The sequence below is a fragment of the Zea mays genome, chromosome 2 (genome assembly GCF_902167145.1).
Source record: "Zea mays cultivar B73 chromosome 2, Zm-B73-REFERENCE-NAM-5.0, whole genome shotgun sequence".
NCBI classification, from domain to species: Eukaryota; Viridiplantae; Streptophyta; class Magnoliopsida; order Poales; family Poaceae; genus Zea; species Zea mays.
In genome coordinates, this window is record NC_050097.1 from 233,781,319 (window position 1) to 233,803,318 (window position 22,000).

Consider the following 22,000-nt stretch of genomic DNA (forward strand, 5'->3'; position numbering starts at 1 on the left):
GCGGTTTGGGATGAAGGATGCCAAGCCCGCAAAGACTCCAATGGGAACCGACGGACACACTGACCTCAACAAAGGAGGTAAGTCCGTTGATCAAAAGGTATACCGGTCTATGATAGGGTCTTTACTTTATTTATGTGCTAGTAGACCGGATATTATGCTTAGCGTATGCATGTGTGCTAGATTTCAATCTGATCCAAGGGAGTGTCACTTAGTGGCCGTGAAGCGAATTCTTAGATATTTAGTCGCTACGCCTTGTTTCGGGATCTAGTATCCAAAGGGGTCTACCTTTGACTTAATTGGATATTCAGACTCTGACTATGCTGGATGTAAGGTCGATAGGAAGAGTACATCGGGGATGTGCCAATTCTTAGGAAGGTCCCTGGTGTCGTGGAGTTCTAAGAAACAAACCTCCGTTGCCCTATCCACTGCTGAGGCCGAATATGTTGCTGCAGGACAGTGTTGCGCGCAACTACTTTGGATGAGGCAAACCCTCAGGGACTTTGGCTACAATCTAAGCAAAGTCCCACTCCTATGTGATAATGAGAGTGCTATCCGCATGGCGGATAATCCTATTGAACACAGCCGGACAAAGCACATTGACATCCGGCATCACTTTTTGAGAGACCACCAGCAAAAGGGAGATATCGAAGTGTTCCATGTTAGCACCGAGAACCAGCTAGCCGATATCTTCACCAAGCCTCTAGATGAGTCGACCTTTTGCAAGCTGCGTAGTGAGCTAAATGTCTTAGATTCGCGGAACTTGGATTGATTTATGGCATACATGTGTCTTATGCCTTGATCATGTTCCTTAATGCATACTGTTGTTTATTTATGGTGCTCAAGTTGTACAAGCACTCCCCGGACCTCACAAGTCCATTTGCAAGTGATGCACATATTTAGGGGGAGATGTGCTACAACTTGACCCTTTGAGACTAACTGTGTGCTTGAGTTTGCTTAATTTAGTCTCAAAGGAGGTTTGAAAGGGAAAAGGTGGACTTGGACCATGCAAGACTTCAACTGCACTCCGATGAAAGAGTAACTAATTCCAAGTTCATCTTTGTACTCTTATTACCTTTTTACTCTTAGTTGAAGATTTTGGTGAGGCAATGGGGTTAAAGGGCCAAAATTGATCCTGTTTTGGTGCTTGATGCCAAAGGGGGAGAAAATAAGGCCAAAGCAAGAAATGGATCAGCTACCACTTGAGAATTTTGAAAAAGTAGAGTTAGAGTTTTTGTTTGTCAAAATACTTTTGTTTGTCTCTTAGTGTCAAAAGTTGGTCTCTTGTGGGGAGAATATTTGATTATGGGAAATAGGGGGAGTTTTTTGAAATCTTTGAATCAATTTGTCTTTGGACAACTCTCTTTATGCCTCAACATGTGTGTTTGACTTAGAGATAGGAAATTGAGTTTGATTTGCAAAAACAAACCAAGTGGTGGCAAAGAATGATCCATATATGCCAAATTTGAATCAAAACAATTTTGAGTTCTCATTTGTATTGATGTTGCACTTTCTTTAGTTGCTTTTTATTGTGTTGGCATAAATCACCAAAAAGGGGGAGATTGAAAGGGAAATGTGCCACTGGGCCATTTCTAAGTATTTTGGTGATTGAGTGCCAACACAAGTGGACTTATGTTAATCTATGCGAAGTGATGGATAAAGTGCAAATCAAGTAAAAAGGTATGTTTCTAAGACTTAGTACATTGTTTTGGAGACTAATGTATTGTGTCTAAGTGCTGGAAACAGGAGAAATCAAGTTGGAAAAGAGATGACTTTGTTCAGCCAAACACTACTACAAATCGTGTTATATGAGACGGTTAATTTTTAGTTATTAAGACGCTTATGATGTGTCCAAATTTGATGGAGTCGCAAAAGATGTTCCGTTTTTAAGATGGTTATAAATCGTCTTAAAAGATATTAAATAAGACATTTTTTAATTTATAACCGTCTAAAAAAGGAATTTGTTACGTCATTTTGTCCAATAAACCGTCTTACATTAGGTTTTGTTTAAGACACTTCTTCGAAAGAACTGTCAAAAATACGAACATTATAAGTCACAAAGTATTTATCAAACTGACTAGAATAGCCTATAATAATAGACACTCGCAACAGAAAAACCATCTTATTTAGGAGACTGATATTGGACGTTTTAAAAACCGTCTTATTTAGGAGACTGGTATAAGACGTTTTGAGAAATGTCTTATTAAGATTTGAAACGACTTACTTGGCAGTATATTCTTCAATTACCACATTATAATAATTTAAAAGAGAAAAATACATACACATATATTTAATAACACTATAATTAATATAATATAGATAAATAACATTCAATATCTCATAAATAAGCATTGTCAAATAACTCATACATAAGTGTACTCTAAATTTAAACTTGCTCATCAACTGTTTGTGCTAACATTGAGCCTAACTAAGTATATAACTTGGTGAAGTCCATGAAAGGGCAAATACAACTTGATGAAGTCCATGATCTTGTTGGTCTCCAGATCGATCTTGATGGTGTCGTTGGCCTTGATGAGAGGGTCGGGTAGCGGATGGTGCGGTCGTCGTAGGTGTTCAGGTAGGGGATGCCTTTCTGGCCAAACTGAACAGACCTCACCTTGCAGAGCTTGAACTGCACACAAACCAATAGAAAAGCAGTGAGCATTTCACAGGCGTACTATGAAAGGGCATGGGAATTTCCAGCGATGTAAATGGATAGATAGACAGAGCAACATCTATTAATAGTCCTAACGATTGTAGCACATGACATTTAATAGAGATCTGTCCAAACAGATAAAAAAAGATAAACATAAATTCAAGTAAAATATAATATAACTATTTTCAAGGCCAAGCACAAGGCAATATAGGCAGTAAGTGTTATTTGTGGGGAAAAGAGGAAAAGGGAAATTAGTCAACTAGATCCTGTTTACAGTAAACCTATGAAATGTTGTGTACACACCCTGTTAATGGACTGAATCAGTCCAAATATTGCCGGGAAAAAGAGTTCATTACAAATATGCATATCTGATAACCTCTTGTAAGCTAAAAGAATGAACCTGAGATACCAAAGAATACGATAGCTTAGTAAAGAGTGAGAAAACAAGAAAATTGTGATGCAAAGATGAATACATCAATCATAACAAGATAGTACCAAATCTGAAAGATGGAAAAAGAAGGCACTAAGTTAGTGATGCAATGGTAGTTAATCATTTTTACCCACAAATAATCTTGGGTGAGAAAGCAACTCACCTCCTCAAGCAAAGGAGCTAGCTGGCTCTCCGGTTTGTGGTCATATCGCCGTAAAAGCTGAAGGCACGTTCCGGAGATAAGCTTAGTTGACATGTAATGCTCCCATGGAATATCTCGCTTCAGAACCTTGACATACAAAATCACAATACATAAATTAATTAAAAGGAATCAGGCTTTTCCTTCCTGCTAATGTAATGCAACAAAAACTCCACAATCCACTGATGCGTGCGAAATTAATGAGAAAACTGACACCAACCCTACAAAGTGGCTTTTGGAAGAGAAATTTGAGCTACATGGCTAGGCTCATTCACCAATACTGGCTGGAATCTGCGAGCCAAAGCCTTATCCTTCTCAAAATGCACTGTGAGCAAAGACAAAAATAACCACAGGGAAAGAAAACAAATCTCAGGCAGCTGGGTGGCTCATGAAACACTTAATATTCTATCACAGATTAGAAAACCTGTTTTACCTCAAGCAGAAGTGGCTTTCATAAAACCAAATCTCATTCAAGTGACAAAGCATACATTACAGTGTAACAAGAGCAGGGCAGGGTAAGTATCTCATGTATACAGGTAAAATGCGGCAGATACAAATGACTCATACATCACCTTACTGCCTGGTGTCTGCTGGCCTGTTGTAAATAGAACATGCTCTGCCTAGCTGAAAATAGAACAGACATGGTACAATTTAAAGCCATAATGACTAGCAGGAATTTTAATGGCATATCTGGATGGCTTCATTGTGTCCAACAGAACCATGTAAAGTAACTGGGACCATCTCCTGCAATGAATGGAGATGTAACTGGGACCATAACATTAGGAGATGGCAAAAGAAGTGGTTTCAGGAGAAAATAACCTGAAAGAGCATCTTGACTGTCAAGGTCGTGTCACTGCACATCAAACAAAATTTGCTGAATGGACTGTATTATATAAATAAAATGAAGTGAGTATAGGTTAATTCAACAAAAGATACTGCAGTGCTGATTAAAGAAGCCTATTAGTCACCCTTCACTCATCGCTTGCACTGTTTACATAATATAGTTTAAAATAGAAGATAGGAGATGAATAAGGTGCTGTGCTGATGATAGCCCGTAAGCCACAAAGAGAAAGACACCTGAGCACTTGAATGGTCAACTGCTGCTATGTGACTACTGGTCATGAAAGTTCTTAGTAAGCTATAGGACTCAGTTTGTGTACTTATAGACTATGGTCTTGAGCAAAGCAATTGCCATCACTTAAAGAAGAGTAACACAAAAATTTTAAAAGAAAAACTATTACTCATAGAAAAAAGGAGCATACCTCTTCCCTGTTTCCCCAGCCATCATAGGCTACATAGTATCCATTTTGTGCTATAGCTCCAACTGTTGCTTTATACCTAGCATTTTAGCCAATCAAACATGTTGTAATGAAAAGAAGTGAAAAATATTAAAGCTAAGATTATCTAGACACAAACAATGATAGGTATATCAAAGAGAAGCTCACACATTCTCCATCTTCACTCCACCCAGCTTGAACTCTAGTACCAACGACAAACCTATGGGAATGTGAAAGATCATCCACTCCCTGCCACAAGACTGTCAGAGTAGAGTAGGAAAGCAAGCCATTATGTCTTAATATAAGCAATGTAAATTGTAATTAGTCAGGATAATCCCTTTTATCAATGGAACAATTGCCATGTTTTTATCGCTTATTCAGAATTCCAGCTAAGAAAAGAACCCATCTAACGAGTAACGAAGAATAAAGCTACCTCAGACTGGACTCTAGCTGAATAACCTAGTGGTGATAGACCTACAACATTCTGGACACTCTCGGTTTGCTTTGCAATTGTCAAAATATCTTAGGCTAACGCTATGACTTGCAATAATCACAAAAAATGATGATAAGCATTATAAACACAAGTAACCTCCTAGTTTAGTGCATTAAATTTTGTTATCATCGTCTTCATGTTAATGTGTCATAGTTTTAACATTTGTCAGATCAGAGAGCACTGGGCATGTCTATGCGTGTTGAAAGGGCATCACTTGAACAGGTATTACATTTGAGCCTAATATTGGATCTGCAGTTGAAAGTCAGCAATTATATTCTCGTTATATTTACTTATTTAGTAGCAGACCCAACTTGTCATACATTGGCTCCTTTGGCACAGCTTCTGCTTGTGCAGAATCCAGCTTATAGGAATAACTGGTGAGAAGCAGAAGTTCAACTCCAGCCCTCATAAGCCGCTTTAGAATCTAGGTGGCACTTTGCCTTTTCTTTTTCCTGTTAGATGATGAAGTAGAAACTATGGCAAAGAGGCACATCATCTCGTGACATTATGCTTAATTTCTTATTGAGTTTGCTAGTGAGAAGCCGCTTGGATAGTTAGGTTTGCCATCCTATTTTTAGCCAGCGGTCTTCCTTTCACCATGTGCTATTTGTTTTCACTCAGAATTTTCTGGTGGCTGCAGGTCCAGAAAAGGTTTGAGGCACTTAAGAAAAGGAAGGATCCAAGTGCCTTTACTGAAGAAGGTGAGAAAAACAAAATTCTTCATAGGGAGCATAATAAATTACTGGAAAATCATCCCCTCGTTTTTTTAAATGTTTACAGATTTGGATGAGAGAATAATGAAACAACAGCAAGAGGAGGAGGAACGGAAGCGGCAGCGCAAAGAAAAGAAGAAAGAGAAGAAAGTAAGCGCAGTCTTGCAACACAAATCCCCACCTGTATTTATTTTTCAACTGAAAATTATAATTGATAGTCCTGTGGGTTTTGAGAATCAGTAGAAGGCATACTCACTTGATATCAATTGGTTTCAGAGAGAACAGGCAACCCAACATGAACTTGAGGACGTTGATCCTGACATCGCTGCCATGATGGGTTTTGGTGGGTTTGGTTCCTCGAAGAAGTGACAGCTCTGTGTTGGCCGCATCCCTTTGGTGACCTTCTGCCCTGAAGATATTGCTCAACCCCATAAACACCTGTGCTATGAAAAATCGTTTTTGCCAGAATCTAGATAAGATTTGAACGAAGTGCACTGGATGCAAGGGTACTACGTTTTGACACTGGGATATTGAACTGCGTGTATGGGAGTTGATTATCAAAAGGAATATCTAAGGGTGTTTTGGATAAACCTGTTTATTTGCTACTTCTGGTATTCCTGCTTAGAAACAGCTGATGGTCGTGATTGTTTGTTGTGGGAATGCAGATGTGCGAAGTGGAACAAACCAAAAGAATTGCCGTCTCATTTTCTAGAGGAATAAACTTGTGTATTGCAGTTAACAGCTCCCTTGATTCTGAATCTTAATTTCCAGGAATAATATGCATGATAAACAAAAAATGTTTGTTTATGCTCAACTCTGCACTAATGGGTAGGCAACATATGCATGATAAACGTGCGTCTAGGCTAGGAAGCACTCCTCACTCTATCCTTTGTTCACCTATCATCTCAGGCACCCCGCGATATTCTAATGTCGTTTTGTGAGTGAATTCACTTTTTTATTCAAATGGCAGAAATCGAGTGGTAACCAAATTTGCTATCAGCTAATAGCCAGTGTTACTTTGAGTCCAGGAAGTTTATCACACAAATTATCACAAAGTAAGCATCAGTGTGGATTCTTTTGATGGAAAAAAACTTTAGTGGTGACATGCAACGTGTTCATTCCGTCGAACAAAAGTACTGAACGCAACTTTTTTCAGCAGGGAAGTCTTCATGGCTGAACCAACAAAATCGATCAGTGTCAAGAATACATGCATGCATCACGCTTATAGCTACTTGCTGCCTTAATTTGGTTGCCCAGTTTTGTGCATCAAGTTCATATGGTAGGCAAACCATCGCACTGCACGCGTGCGAGGTGTGCGAATGAAGCTCACGCGCGTGCTTCGTTAGGAAACTTCCATGCAGAGTCAGCTAGCCTAAACAATCTAGTAGTATTAAATATGCACCAGTATTTCAAGATCCAACTTAGATCAGCAGCACCAACAATGAAATCGGTAGGGAATATAATCTCGCTGAATTTAACCACATACTGAAGGAAGCAGTAAAAATAGAATGATGCTCAACTACTGTGTTTTGTAGAGGAAACTTAGGTTGGATGAAACCAATACACAATTTTGTTGATCTCAAGTTAGACTAAGACTAACCTTACCTACTTTCTATTGCTGATTAAAACACCATAAGTCCCTAACTGACAGCAGCTTTATGCAATTCTCCATGTCAATATAAAAAATAGAGCAAATCTAATTTATGGAGAATTAATCTAGTCCTCAACCTAATATTAATCAAAATCAGAACACTACAGGGTTAAAGGTAGCTGAGAGTACAGTGACAAGTACCAAACACTCTAAATGGTAGGGTTAAAGATAGCTCTAGCACCACAGATGACAAGTATATGGATCTTACACACTGCTAATTAATCTAGGACAGAGTACGTGGATCCTAGACATTGGTGTCACAGACATAGGTGGTCTATACCACAGAGCGATGGAGCTCCCAGTCCCAAACCCAAAGGAAGCTGGCGCGATTCCCTCACACGGCAGACACAATATCTACAGGCGGTACAAGCGTACACCCCTACAGAGAGAGAAACACCAGCATTAGAGGAGAGAGCGTGAGGATCAGATAGGCATTACCAGCAGAAGAAGAGGAGGAGATGCAGAGGCGACAATCGAATCCAGGAGGCCACCACGGCTGTCGGCGTTTCGAGACAGGGGGGGTCCCTGAGCCGACGAGTGAAGTGTCGCCGCGTGCCCCAGCCCAGATGGGTCAACGCGAGGCCGAGCGCGAAGGGGGGAGAGCGAGGAGGCCGGAGATGGGAGAGAGAGAGAGAGATATGGAAATCCCGCCGCCTTCGTGTTTGTCCCGCGCCCAGATTGGGTGCGCTTGCAGTAGGGGGTTACAAGCGTCCACCCGGGGGAAGGAGCGAGTGGCCTTATGCGAGCGCCCGTCTCGTCCTCGTCCCCGAGCGGCCAACCTCCTCTAAGAGGGCCCTGGCCCTTCCTTTTATAGGCGTAAGGAGAGGGTCCAGGTGTACAATGGGGGGTGTAGCAGAGTGCTACGTGTCTAGCAGAGGAGAGCTAGCGCCCTAAGTACACGCCATCGTGGCGGCCGGAGAGATCTTGGCACCCGATTCGTGTGATGTCGTGGCCGTTGGAGGAGTGCTGGAGCCTGGCGGAGAGACAGCTGTCGGGGTCATCGAGTCCTTGCTGACGTCCTCTTGCTTTCGTAAGGGGGCCGAGAGCCGCCATCGTCAGGGAACGTGCGGGGCGCCATCATCGCCTATCTGGCGGAGCGAGCCAGATGGGACGCCGGTCTTGTTCCCCGTAGCCTGAGTCAGCTTGGAGTAGGGTAATGATGGCGCCTCCTGTTGACGTAGCCGGTCCGCGCCCTAGGTTGGGCGATCTGGAGGCTTCTCCGAGGTCGAGGTCGAGTCCGTCTTTCGTGGCCGAGGCCGAGTCCGAGCCTCTGGGTCGGGCGAGGTGGAGTTCGTCGTCTTCCGGGGCTTTGCCCGAGTCCGAGCCCTAGGTCGGGCGGAGCGGAGTTCGCCGTCTTCCGGGGCTTTGCCCGAGTCCGAGCCCTGGGTCGGGCGGAGCGGAGTTCGCCGTCTTCCGGGGCTTTGCCCGAGTCCGAGCCCTGGGTCGGGCGAAGCGGAGTTTCCTATGGCGCGCGGCCGGGCCTGACTGCCTGTCAGCCTCACTCTGTCAAGTGGCACTGCAGTCGGAGCGGCGCAGGCGGCGCTGTCTTTCTGTCAGACCGGTCAGTGGAGCGGCGAAGTGACGGCGGTCACTTCGGCTTTGTCAGCTGAGGGGCGCGCGTCAGGATAAAGGTGTCAGCCACCTTTGCATTAAATGCTCCTGCGATTTGGTCGGGGTTGCTTCTCGTCGAATACAGGGCCTCGGTCGAGCCGGGAACGTGTTCGCCGCTGGAGGGGGGCTTCGGGCGAGGCGGAGATCCTCCGGGGTCGGCTGCCCTTGTCCGAGGCTAGGCTCGGGCGAGGCGTGATCGAGTCCCTTGAATGGACTGATCCCTGACTTGATTGCACCCATCAGGCCTTTGCAGCTTTGTGCTGATGGGGGTTACCAGCTGAGAATTAGGAGCCTTGAGGGTACCCCTAATTATGGTCCCCGACAGTAGCCCCCGAGCCTCGAAGGGAGTGTTAGCACTCGCTTGAAGGCTTTCGTCGCACTTTTTTGCAAGGGGACCAGCCTTTCTCGGTTGCGTTTTGTTTCGGTGGGTGCGCGCGAGCGCACCCGCCGGGTGTAGCCCCCGAGGCCTCGGAGGAGTGGTTTGACTCCTCCGAGGTCTTAACGTCTCGCGCAATGCTTCGGCTGGTCTGGTCGTTCCCTCATGCGAGCTGGCCGTAGCCCGGGTGTACGGTCGGGTCCCAAGTTCTCGGGCTGGTATGTTGACGATGTCAACGGTTTGGCCGGAGCCGGGTTTGCGAGAGCAGCCCCCGAGCCTCTGCACAGGGCGAGAGGGCGATCAGGGACAGACTCGACTTTTTTACATACGCCCCTGCGTCGCCTTTCCGCAAGGAGGGGGGGAGAGCCACATGTTGCCCTCGATGGGCGCCAAACATGGTGTCTCCGGTGAGCTGCAGGCGGGTGATCCGAGCGGACGTCCGTGCCCCATTCGTTAGGGGTCGGCTAGGGGCCTAGAGGCGCGCCCAAAAGTACCTGCGGGTGATCTGCCAGACCCGGTCCCCTGGTGACGGGGTCTGAGGGCTCGATGCCTCCCTCTGATGGGATTCTGTTACAAGATCGTTCTCGCTGGTCTCGGAAATGTCCTAGAGTACCTCGGGAGTGCAGCCCGAGCCTTGGTTATGTATCGAACGTACCCATGGTCATCCCTCGCTCTGCGTCTGAGGCGGTTGTGAACCCTTCGGGGGCCAGCCTTCGAACCCCTGATCAGTAGTGGGCGTGGAGCCCGAGTAGCCTGAGGCGGCCGTTGAACCCTTCCGAGGGGCCGGCCTTTGAACCTCTGACCAGTAGTGGGTGTGGAGCCCACGTGCTCTGAGGCGGCTGTTGAACCCTTCTGAGGGGCCAGCCTTCGAACCTCTGATCAGTAGGGAGGCTCGGAGCCTGGTTCCTTCATGGGGAAGGATCCTTTCCGGGGTATCCCCCTTTCCCGGTCCCTGTTGCAAGAGAGAGAAAGAGGAAAAAAGGAAAAGGATACGAAATCGAACGACGCGGTGTACCTTTTCTGACGCGGTTATTGTGGCGAAGGCGAAGCGTCGCTCGTTTCTCCTGCCAGAGGCGCCGCCTGTCCCGCCGCGGAGTTAATGCGACGGGGCGAGTGGTTCGCGGGACAGCCGTTGCGCGTGCGCGAGCCGTTCGAGGAACGGGACACGGGTGCGTTGTCTTCACGCCGTGAGAGAGGGTTCTCTCGCTGCCCCCGGATGGGACGTAAGCTTGGCTGATGACGTGACCGCTGCTCCCGCCCGCCTGCCACCGCCATTACTGCCGGCCCGTCTTCGGCCGCATTGACCGTCGCGCCAGGCTGGAGCTGCTGGGTCGTGCGCTGGGTCGCCTCGAGTCGCGGTATTGGTTCCGCAGTCGAGGAGGCGCGGTGGTGGCGCAGGTGGCGGTGCAGTTGCAGGCACGTAGCAACTGGCGCACCGGTTGCATGACGCGTGGGTCTGGTCCTCCAAGCTGGGCGCGTTGGAAGTCGGAGAGGTGCGCCCACTTGGCGCGGTTGCATGCCGCCTGCATGGCTGCCCGCCCTTTCGCCCGCTGGTCTGGGCAAAAGTGGTGAAGTGCTTGTAACCGCCGGGCGGTTGCACGCACCGCGCGCGGCGGCTTGTCTTCTTCTGCTCTGGACCGGCTTGCATGACGCGTGGGACCCAGCCCCCACGCCGTGGGGGGGAGGATCTTGGAGCGTGTTGGAGAAGACTCAGCCCGCAACGGTTGAGGGCACAAGTGGGGGGAGCCGCCTTTAAAAAGGGGGGCGACCCTTTTGGAGGGCAACCATGTCTTGGCGCTCCCCTAATGCATCGTGTCTTTCCACCTTCCAAGCCCCCGGATGGGGGATATCCGCCGCTTTTCCGCTTCGTCGTTGGAGGAACGCAAATCTGCGGGAGTTGGTACCTTTCGGCCGTCGTTCGGCTTCAAGGATTTTCATCATGCAGCCCAGTCGCACCCCTCCACCGGCGGTCACCCAAGTTGGTGACCTCCAGTTCGATGGCGGGGGAGAGCAAACCGGGCCGCGGCCTCTGCCCCTCCCTCAGCCTCAAGGATTTTCATCACCAAGGCTGGGGAGGGGAGTGTGCCAAGTTGGGGTCGGCCCCTGCGTGGGCGGTGGTCCGCTCCTTCCCTCAGTGATCGGGGGGGAAGGGCATTCGCCGTTCACGACATGGGCAGCTGCAGCGTGCCCGGCTCTCTGAGCCGAGCGGCTTCGGAGCCGCTCCCGGTGCCGCCTTCCGCCACGGCAGCTGGAAGAAGTTCCGCCACCGACGAGCTTGCCGGCGCCACCCGCGGACCGACCTCCAACTCTACGGCCTTCTGCCCGTCCTTGCCTCTCGGGTTGGGGGCATGGGCGAGGGCCTCCTAGCAGCAGCATCCGCCCTGAGGTCATCGCTGCTGTTGTTCGCCCCCCCCCCCCCGGAGCAGAAGTCGTCGTCGTCACCGCTGCTGGGGCGGGCGACGACAAGCCGTTCGTCGGTCTTCTGTTGCTCCGCAGGCCTCCCCAGTCGCGTGGGGTTGTTCCTACCTGCGGAGGTGGAACCGGAGTTCTGTTTGTAATGGCACTTCGAATGCCAGTGTTTCTGTTCATTGTGGCTGTCGAGGCCTGAACATGTATGTAAATTCGGCACGGAGCCGTGTTTTTCCCCATTTTTGAGCACTAAGACTCGCCTGTTGGTTGTCTGAACCGCTTCACCAAGCGTGAGTCGCCCCGTGTAAAGGTGACGAGTGAGGTATCCGTATCCCGGAGGCGTAGGAGTCCCTCGGCTCGGTCAGCCTTGGCTGCTTACGTGTACTCCATCGTTTTCAGGATCCACTTTCGAAGTAGTCGAAAAGCACGAAAGATATTCCAGCAGAAAAGATCTTTTTTTTGGGAAAATTTCGACGCAGAGGGGGTTCCCCCCTTTTAGCCCCCGAGGGAGGGTCGGGCTTTGCCGAGGCAAGGCTGACCCTTCCTTGATGACTAAACTTTGCGTGAGAGCGAGGTATATGAACAACTTGAAAACATCTTAAGGGTAGAAGCGACGTAGCTGTTGGATGTTCCAAGCGTTGCTGTAGACCTCGCCTTGACTGTTGGCCAGCTTGTATGTTCCGGGTTTTAGAACTTTGGCGATGACGAACGGCCCCTCCCAGGGGGCGTGAGCTTGTGTCGACCTCGGGCGTCTTGTCGTAGCCGAAGCACCAGGTCGCCCACCTGGAGGTCTCAGGACCAGACCCCTCGGGCGTGGTAGCGCCGCATGGACTGCTGGTACCGCGCCGAGTGTAGTAAGGCCTTGTCTCGAGCCTCTTCCAGCTGGTCCAGCGAGTCTTCTCGACTAGCTTGGTTGCTTTGGTCGTCATAGGCCCTCGTCCTCGGGGAACCGTATTCCAGGTCTGTGGGCAAGATGGCCTCGGCCCCATAGACCAGAAAGAACGGCGTGAAGCCTGTGGCTCGGCTCGGTGTTGTTCTCAGGCTCCAGACCACCGAGGGGAGTTCCTTCATCCATCGCTTGCCGAACTTGTTGAGGTTGTTGTAAATCCGAGGCTTGAGTCCTTGTAGAATCATGCCGTTGGCACGCTCTACTTGCCCATTCGTCATGGGATGAGCCACGGCGGCCCAGTCCACCCGGATGTGGTGGTCCTCGCAGAAGTCCAGGAACTTTCTGCCAGTGAACTGGGTGCCGTTGTCGGTGATGATGGAGTTCGGGACCCCGAAACGATGGATGATGTTGGTGAAGAACGCCACCGCCTGCTCGGACCTGATGCTGTTCAGGGGTCGGACCTCGATCCACTTGGAAAATTTGTCGATGGCGACCAACAGGTGCATGTAGCCCCCGGGTGCCTTCTGCAAGGGGCCGACGAGGTCCAGACCCCATACAGCAAAAGGCCATGTGATGGGTATCGTCTGCAGAGCCTGAGCGGGCAGGTGGGTCTGCCTTGCATAGAACTGACACCCTTCGCAGGCGCGGACAATTCTAGTGGCGTCGGCCACCGCCGTCGGCGAGTAGAAACCTTGTCGGAAAGCATTTCCGACAAGGGCTCGAGGTGCTGCGTGGTGGCCGCAAGCCCCCGAGTGTATTTCTCGGAGGAGTTCCTGACCTTCGGCGATGGAAATGCATCGCTGGAGGATGCCTGAGGGGCTGCGGTGGTAGAGCTCCTTCCCATCCCCCAGCAAGACGAAAGACTTGGTGCGCCGCGCCAACCGCCGAGCTTCGGCTTGGTCGAGGGGCAGCTCCCCTCGGTGGAGATATTGCAAGTACGGGGTCTGCCAGCTTTGATTAGGCGTGACCTCGCTCGGTTCCCCCTCGACGCGCAGTGCCTCACCCTCTGGGGCCGAGGGTACCTCGGACTGAGCCGAGGGTACCTCGGACCGTGCCGAGGGTACCTCGGACTGGGCCGAGGATGCCTCGGGCAGAGCCGAAGTTGCCTCGGGCTCGGGCGTGTCCTCGATCTTGACGGAGGGTTGATGCAGGTCTCGGGAGAACACGTCCGGGGGAACCGTTGTTCGTCCCGAGGCTATTTTAGCCAGCTCGTCCGCAGTCTCGTTGTAGCGCCGAGCGATGTGGTTGAGCTCGAGCCCGTAGAACTTGTCTTCCAGGCGTCGAACCTCATCGCAGTAGGCCTCCATCTTCGGGTCGCGGCAGCGGGAGTTCTTCATGACTTGGTCGATGACGAGTTGCGAGTCACCGCGAGCGTCGAGGCATCGAACCCCTAGCTCGACGGCGATCCGCAACCCGTTGACCAGAGCCTCGTACTCAGCTACATTGTTGGACGCAGGGAAGTGGAGGCGTAGCACGTAGCGTAGGTGCTTCCCGAGGGGCGAGATGAAGAGTAGGCCTGCGCCGGCTCCTGTCTTCATCAGCGACCCATCGAAGAACATGGTCTAGAGCTCCGGTTGGATCGGAGCTGTTGGTAGCTGGGTGTCGACCCATTCAGCCACGAAGTCCACCAAGACCTGGGATTTGATGGCCTTCCGAGGGGCGAACGAGATTGTTTCGCCCATGATTTCCACTGCCCACTTTGCAATCCTACCCGAGGCCTCTCGGCAATGGATGATCTCCCCCAGGGGGAAGGATGACACCACAGTCACCGGATGAGACTCGAAGTAGTGTCGCAACTTCCGCCGTGTCAGGATCACCGCGTACAGCAGCTTCTGAACTTGTGGGTAGCGGATTTTGGTTTCGGACAGTACCTCGCTGATGAAGTAGACTGGCCTCTGAACGGGCAATGCATGCCCCTCTTCTTGTCTCTCGACCACAGTCGCGGCGCTAACCACCTGAGTGGTCGCGGCGACGTAGACCAAGATGGCTTCTCCGGCAGCTGGGGGCACCAAAATAGGCGCCTTCGTGAGGAGCGCCTTCAGGTTCCCGAGGGCTTCCTCGCCCTCAGGGGTCCAAGTGAAGCTTTCGGCCTTTCTTAAGAGGCGGTACAGGGGTAGTCCTCTTTCGCCGAGGCGTGAGATGAAGCGGCTCAGAGCCACGAGACATCCCATGACCCTTTGTACGCCTTTCAAGTCCTGGATGGGCCCCATGTTGGTGATGGCTGCGATCTTCTCCGGGTTGGCTTCGATGCCTCGCTCGGAGACGATGAACCCCAAGAGCATGCCCCGGGGCACTCCGAAGACACACTTTTCGGGATTGAGCTTGACACCTTTCGCCTTGAGACATCGGAATGTCACTTCAAGGTCGGAAAGGAGGTCGGAGGCTTTCCTCGTCTTGACTACGATGTCATCGACATAGGCCTCGACCGTGCGGCCGATGTGCTCGTCGAACACATGGTTCATGCACCGCTGGTACGTCGCGCCCGCATTCCTCAAGCCGAACGGCATGGTGACATAGCAGTACATGCTGAAGGGCATGATGAAAGAAGTCGCGAGCTGGTCGGACTCGTTCATCCTGATTTGGTGATACCCTGAATAGGCATCGAGGAAAGACAGGGTTTCGCACCCAGCAGTGGAATCCATGATCTGATCGATGCGAGGCAGAGGGTAGGGAACCTTTGGACATGCTTTGTTCAGACCAGTGTAGTCCACACACATCCGCCATTTCCCCCCTTTCTCTTTCACGAGTACAGGGTTGGCAAGCCATTCGAGATGGAATACCTCTTTGATGAACCCTGCCGCCATTAGCTTGTGGATCTCCTCGCCTATGGCTCTGCGCTTCTCCTTGTCGAATCGGCGCAGAGGCTGCTTGACGGGTCGGGCTCCGGCTCGGATGTCCAGCGAGTGCTTGGCGACATCCCTTGGTATGCCGGGCATGTTCGAGGGACTCCACGCGAAGACGTCAGCGTTCGCACGGAGGAAGTCGACGAGCACTGCTTCCTGTTTGGGATCGAGCCCGGAGCCGATCCGGACTTGCTTGGAGGCGTCGCTGCTGGGCTCGAGGGGGACAGACTTAACCGTCTCCGCTGGCTCGAAGTTGCCGGCATGACGCTTCACGTCTGGCACCTCCTTAGAGAGGCTCTCCAGGTCGGCGATGAGGGCCTCGGACTCGGCGAGGGCCTCGGCGTACTCCACGCACTCCACGTCGCATTCGAACGCGTGTTTGTACGTGGGGCCGATGGTGATGACCCCGTTGGGGCCCGGCATCTTGAGCTTGAGGTAGGTGTAGTTGGGGACGGCCATGAACTTCAAGTAGCAGGGCCTCCCCAATACCGTGTGGTAGGTTCCTCGGAACCCGACCACCTCGAACGTCAGGGTCTCCCTTCGGAAGTTGGAGGGTGTTCCGAAGCAGACGGGAAGATCGAGTCGTCCGAGGGGCTGGACGCGCTTCCCAGGGATGATCCCATGGAAAGGCGCAGCGCCCGCCCGGACTGAGGACAGATCGATACGCAGAAGCCCGAGGGTCTCGGCGTAGATGATGTTGAGGCTGCTGCCTCCGTCCATGAGGACCTTGGTGAGCCTGACGTCGCCGATGATGGGGTTGACGACGAGCGGGTATTTCCCCGGGCTCGGCACATGGTCGGGGTGGTCGGCTTGGTCGAAGGTGATGGGCTTGTCGGACCAGTCTAGGTAGACTGGCGCCGCCACCTTCACCGAACAGACCTCCCGGCGCTCTTGCTTGCGGTGCCGAGCCGAGGCGTTCGCCGCTTGCCCGCCGTAGATCATGAAGCAGTCGCGGACCTCGGGGAACTCTCCTGCCTGGTGATCTTCCTTCTTGTCGTCGTCGCGGGCCCTGCCACCCTTCGCGGGTGGCCCGGCCCTGTGGAAGTGGCGCCGAAGCATGACGCACTCCTCAAGGGTGTGCTTGACGGGCCCCTGATGATAGGGGCACGGCTCCTTGAGCATCTTGTCGAAAAGGTTGGGACCTCCTGGGGGTTTCCGAGGGTTCTTGTACTCGGCGGCGGCGACAAGGTCCGCGTCGGCGGCGTCGCGTTTCGCTTGCGACTTCTTCTTGCCCTTCTTCTTGGTGCCGCGCTGAGTTGACGCCTCGGGAGCATCCTCCGGTGGGCGGCCCTGAGGCTGCTTGTCCTTCCGGAAGATAGCCTCGACCGCCTCCTGGCCAGAGGCGAACTTGGTGGCGATGTCCATCAGCTCGCTCGCCCTGGTGGGGGTCTTCCGACCCAGCTTGCTCACCAGGTCACGGCAGGTGGTGCCGGCGAGGAACGCGCCGATGACGTCCGAGTCGGTGATGTTGGGCAGCTCGGTGCGCTGCTTCGAGAATCGCCGGATGTAGTCCCGGAGAGACTCTCCCGGCTGTTGTTGGCAGCTTCGGAGGTCCCAGGAATTCCCGGGGCGCACGTTCGTGCCCTGGAAATTGCCGGCGAAAGCTTGGACTAGGTCGTCCTAGTTGGAGATCTGCCCCGGAGGCAGGTGCTCCAACCAGGCGCGAGCGGTGTCGGAGAGGAACAGGGGGAGGTTGCGGATAATGAGGTTGTCATCGTCCGTTCCACCCAGTTGGCAGGCCAGACGGTAGTCCGCGAGCCACAGTTCCGGTCTCGTCTCCCCCGAGTACTTTGTGATAGTAGTCGGGGGTCAGAACCGGGTCGGGAACGGCGCCCGTCGTATGGCCCGGCTGAAGGCCTGCGGACCAGGTGGTTCAGGCGAGAGACTCCGATCCTCCCCGCTGTCGTAGCGTCCCCCACGCCTGGGGTGGTAGCCTCGGCGCGCCCTCTCGTCGAGGTGGGCCCGACGATCGCGATGATGGTGCTCGTTGCCGAGGCGACCCGGGGCCACAGGCGCTGTGTTGCGCGTGCGCCCGGTGCAGACCGAGGCTTCCCGCATGAATCGGGAAGTCGCGGCATGATGTTCCGAGGGGTACCCCTGCCTTCGGGAGGCGGAGCTCTCGGCCCGCCGGACCGCGGCGCCTTCCAGGAGATCCTTGAGCTCTCCTTGGATTCGCCGCCCCTCGGTGGTTGATGGCTCCGGCATCGCGCGGAGGAGCATTGCTGCTGCAGCCAGGTTCTGGCCGACCCCACTGGATGCGGGTGGCGGCCTGACCCTGGCATCGTCGGCGATGCGGTGCTGGAAGCCCTGGGGTAGATGACGCATTTCTCCGGCCGGAGGTTGGCCCGCCCATGCCTGCCCGACGTCCCGGCGGATTGGCTCAAGCGCTCCTGCTCCCTCGTCGAGCCTGGTCTGCACCCCGCGGATTTGCTCGAGTTGTGGGTCGTGACCCCCCGCCGGAACGGGGACCACGGCTAGCTCCCGCGGGATGTCGACGCGAGGCACCGGCCTAGGGAGATCACCATCCTCCGGCATGCCGAGATGGTTGCCTTCGGAGGGACCCCCTAGATCGACGTGGAAACATTCGCGACTCGGGCCGTAGTCCCCGTCGCCGAGGCTATGGCTACCGTCGGAACAGTCGGAAAGGCAGTAGTCGCATGCGGTCATGAGGTCCCGCATGGCACCGGGGTTACCAAGTCCGGAGAAATCCCAATGGAAGCTGGGCTCGTCGTCTTCCTCGGACACGGAGGGCCCGTAGGTCGAGACGTCCGTCAGCCGGTCCCAAGGTGACCGCATGCGAAACCCCAGAGGGTTCGGATTCGCCTCTACGAGAGCGTCTGCCAAAGCGGAGCCGCTAGGCGGGTCGAGGCTAAATCTGAAAGGCGTGGGATGGGAATCGGTCGGTACCTCTTGGTCGACGGGCGGTGATGAGGTCACGTCGGGGGCTGACTGCACCGTCGTCTCAGGTACGAGGGCGACACCCAGCAAGCCTTTCGCGAGCGTGCTGGCGTCGTCCGTTTGCTCGGGATTGACGTGTCGCGGGGAGACAGCGCTCGTCTTTGTCTCAAGCGCGAGGCCGATGCCCGGCGCGCCCCCCGTTGGAGTGCTGGCGTTGTCGACTCGCTCGACGGCCGACGAGGCGCCGCCTCCTGCTTGGCCTTGGTTGCCCCGCCTCCTCCTCCTCCGTCGACGGGGAAGAAGACGGGGTGAGCTCGAAGGTTGTTCTTCCACCACGCGGGGAAGGCGTCGTCGATCCCGCCGCCGGCGGGCGGACTGTCGGCCGCCATTGTCGCTGTCGGCCGGCGGTGGAAAGAGTATCATGTCGTAGCTGCCGTCGAGGGACATGAACTCAAGGCTCCCGAAACGGAGCACCGTCCCGGGCCGGAGAGGTTGCTGGAGACTACCCATCTGGAGCTTGACGGGAAGCTGTTCGTCAACACGCAGTAGGCCCCTACCTGGCGCGCCAACTGTCGGCGTTTCGAGACAGGGGGGTCCCTGAGCCGACGAGTGAAGTGTCGCTGCGTGCCCCAGCCCAGATGGGTCGACGCGAGGCCGAGCGCGAAGGGGGGAGAGCGAGGAGGCTGGAGATGGGAGAGAGAGAGAGAGATGGAAATCCTGCCGCCTTCGTGTTCGTCCCGCGCCCAGATTGGGTGCGCTTGCAGTAGGGGGTTACAAGCGTCCACCCGGGGGAAGGAGCGAGTGGCCTTATGCGAGCGCCCGTCTCGTCCTCGTCCCCGAGCGGCCAACCTCCTCTAAGAGGGCCCTGGCCCTTCCTTTTATAGGCGTAAGGAGAGGGTCCAGGTGTACAATGGGGGGTGTAGCAGAGTGCTACGTGTCTAGCGGAGGAGAGCTAGCGCCCTAAGTACACGCCATCGTGGCGGCCGGAGAGATCTTGGCACCCGATTCGTGAGATGTCGTGGCCGTCGGAGGAGTGCTGGAGCCTGGCGGAGAGACAGCTGTCGGGGTCGTCGAGTCCTTGCTGACGTCCTCTTGCTTTCGTAAGGGGGCCGAGAGCCGCCATCGTCAGGGAACGTGCGGGGCGCCATCATCGCCTATCTGGCGGAGCGAGCCAGATGGGACGCCGGTCTTGTTCCCCGTAGCCTGAGTCAGCTTGGAGTAGGGTAATGATGGCGCCTCCTGTTGACGTAGCCGGTCCGCGCCCTAGGTTGGGCGATGTGGAGGCTTCTCCGAGGTCGAGGTCGAGTCCGTCTTTCGTGGCCGAGGCCGAGTCCGAGCCTCTGGGTCGGGCGAGGCAGAGTTCGTCGTCTTCTGGGGCTTTGCCCGAGTCCGAGCCCTGGGTCGGGCGGAGCGGAGTTCGCCGTCTTCCGGGGCTTTGCCCGAGTCCGAGCCCTGGGTCGGGCGGAGCGGAGTTCGCCGTCTTCCGGGGCTTTGCCCGAGTCCGAGCCCTGGGTCGGGCGAAGCGGAGTTTCCTTTGGCGCGCAGCCGGGCCTGACTGCCTGTCAGCCTCACTCTGTCAAGTGGCACTACAGTCGGAGCGGCGCAGGCGGCGTTGTCTTTCTGTCAGACCGGTCAGTGGAGCGGCGAAGTGACGGTGGTCACTTCGGCTTTGTCAGCTGAGGGGCGCACGTCAGGATAAAGGTGTCAGGCCACCTTTGCATTAAATGCTCCTGCGATTTGGTCGGGGTTGCTTCTCATCGAAGACAGGGCCTCGGGCGAGCCGGGAACGTGTTCGCCGCTGGAGGGGGGCTTCGGGCGAGGCGGAGATCCTCCGGGGTCGGCTGCCCTTGTCCGAGGCTAGGCTCGGGCGAGGCATGATCGAGTCCCTCGAATGGACTAATCCCTGACTTGATTGCACCCATCAGGCCTTTGCAGCTTTGTGCTGATGGGGGTTACCAGCTGAGAATTAGGAGCCTTGAGGGTACCCCTAATTATGGTCCTTGACAACGGCGGAACCCCGGCGTCCTTCGGTCCATCGTCTTGGGCGACAACTATAGGTGGACCTCCGCCGTGGGCGCATGTGGTGTGCCGGTGAATCGGCGGTGGTCCTCCGGCGCGGCAGATCGGCGGCTGGGCGAGGGCGACCACCATATGACGGCTTGGCGGTAGATCGACTATGCTCCTCCAACTTGGCCATGGGCACTGGGCAGTGAGCCTCTGTCGTGGGTGCCTGTGCGGTGGCTCGTTGCCGTGTAACCACGGCCGTCACCGTGGATGGTGGTTCCTACGACGCTAGGATTGGGGAATGGATACTGGGGAAGCAGGAGGCTCATCAGGGCTGGCGGCTGCGAGTCTGCGAGGGGAACAGGAGCAGGTGATTCAGGTTAGGTCACCGCTACAGTCAGGGAGAAAGATCGAGCCTGTGTTCTAATATTATAAATGTTACTGTACTAGCAACACATATTGTTGTCGCGTCCTAATTAATCAATACATTCCCATAGCAACACATATTAAGTGTTATCACATCCTATTTAAACAATGGATGGTGCTTGCAACATCTATTAAATGTTGCCACCACCCTAATAACTTAACAGATGATGCTTGCAACGCATATGAAGCGGTGCCCGCTAATTTCTTACAACACATAAAACCATGTGTTGTTGTGGATGCGTTGCTATAGGGGAGTTTGTGTTGTAGTGGTCGAGCATCTCGCGTGAGCACTTCCTCCCGAGCGGCGGCCTCGGTGACGCGGAAACCTCGACGACGCGACACTCTGGCTCCTCGTGAGCAATGGCCTCCGCACGGCGACGAGGAGGACCCATTCGGCGACTGGGCGCTAGCGCGAAGCTGAAGGCGCTGAAGAGGAGGGGACATGGATTAGGGTTTCTCTGGACGGAGGTGCGATCAACTTTGGAAACCAAATCCCCTTGTATCCATCCCCTCATGTCCCAGGGTGAGTAATCCTTGGATACATTTGAATAAGATATTTAGTCAGGGCTAGTTTGGCAACCGCATTTTTCCATGAGATTTTTAATTTCATAAGGGAAAATGAACTAATTTTCTTTGGGAGAACGAAAAACCCTTGGGAAAATGTGGTTCCCAAACTAGCCCTTATACGTAGGATTTTCCCTCCCTAGATTTAGCTCCCCTCTCTCCTAAACTAGGCTCTAGGAGCAGCGAGCGGCGAGGCAGAGGGGCACCCACGCCCAGCGTGGACAACAGGTTGATTTCTCAAATAACAAAGGGTCTTTTATAAGATCATGGATGTAGACACATGTCCAGCTATGGAGGCATTATGCAAGCCGCGAAATGCAGGGTGTGAGCCCGTAGGGATTACAGTTTTAAGAAAGTATACTAGCCGAATTCATTATTTACTACATTTTTTCATAGTATTTTTTATCGAAAATATCATATAAAGATGGTTTTATATTTAGAAGCATCTAGCATACTCACTAACATCTAAGACAGTTGTTATAGTCTAGACGACTCTAATAATATCTTTATTTAAGATGGTTTCATATATAAAAGTGTATAATATACTAACCACAATCTAAGACA

The 22,000-nt window shown here is 53.3% G+C and overlaps 1 protein-coding gene across 1 annotated transcript; it reads left to right on the top strand.

The window, feature by feature from the left end:
* The first annotated feature begins 5,194 nt into the window (after positions 1-5,194).
* LOC103648104 (zinc finger matrin-type protein 2) lies at positions 5,195-6,535 on the top strand. Its single transcript, XM_008672611.2, has 4 exons — positions 5,195-5,274; positions 5,693-5,753; positions 5,833-5,915; positions 6,042-6,535. Exons 1-4 carry the CDS (start codon positions 5,239-5,241, stop codon positions 6,132-6,134), a joined length of 273 nt encoding a protein of 90 aa, XP_008670833.1. The 5' UTR covers positions 5,195-5,238; the 3' UTR covers positions 6,135-6,535.
* Positions 6,536-22,000: the final 15,465 nt, after the last annotated feature.

Bases quoted from the DNA above. Each gene is read 5' to 3' on its own strand.
- LOC103648104 (XM_008672611.2), top strand. From the start codon at position 5,239: ATGTCTATGCGTGTTGAAAGGGCATCACTTGAACAG. The intron at 5,275-5,692 runs GTATTACATTTG...TGGTGGCTGCAG, and splicing joins AAAGGGCATCACTTGAACAG to GTCCAGAAAAGGTTTGAGGC. The intron at 5,916-6,041 runs GTAAGCGCAGTC...AATTGGTTTCAG, and splicing joins AAAAGAAGAAAGAGAAGAAA to AGAGAACAGGCAACCCAACA.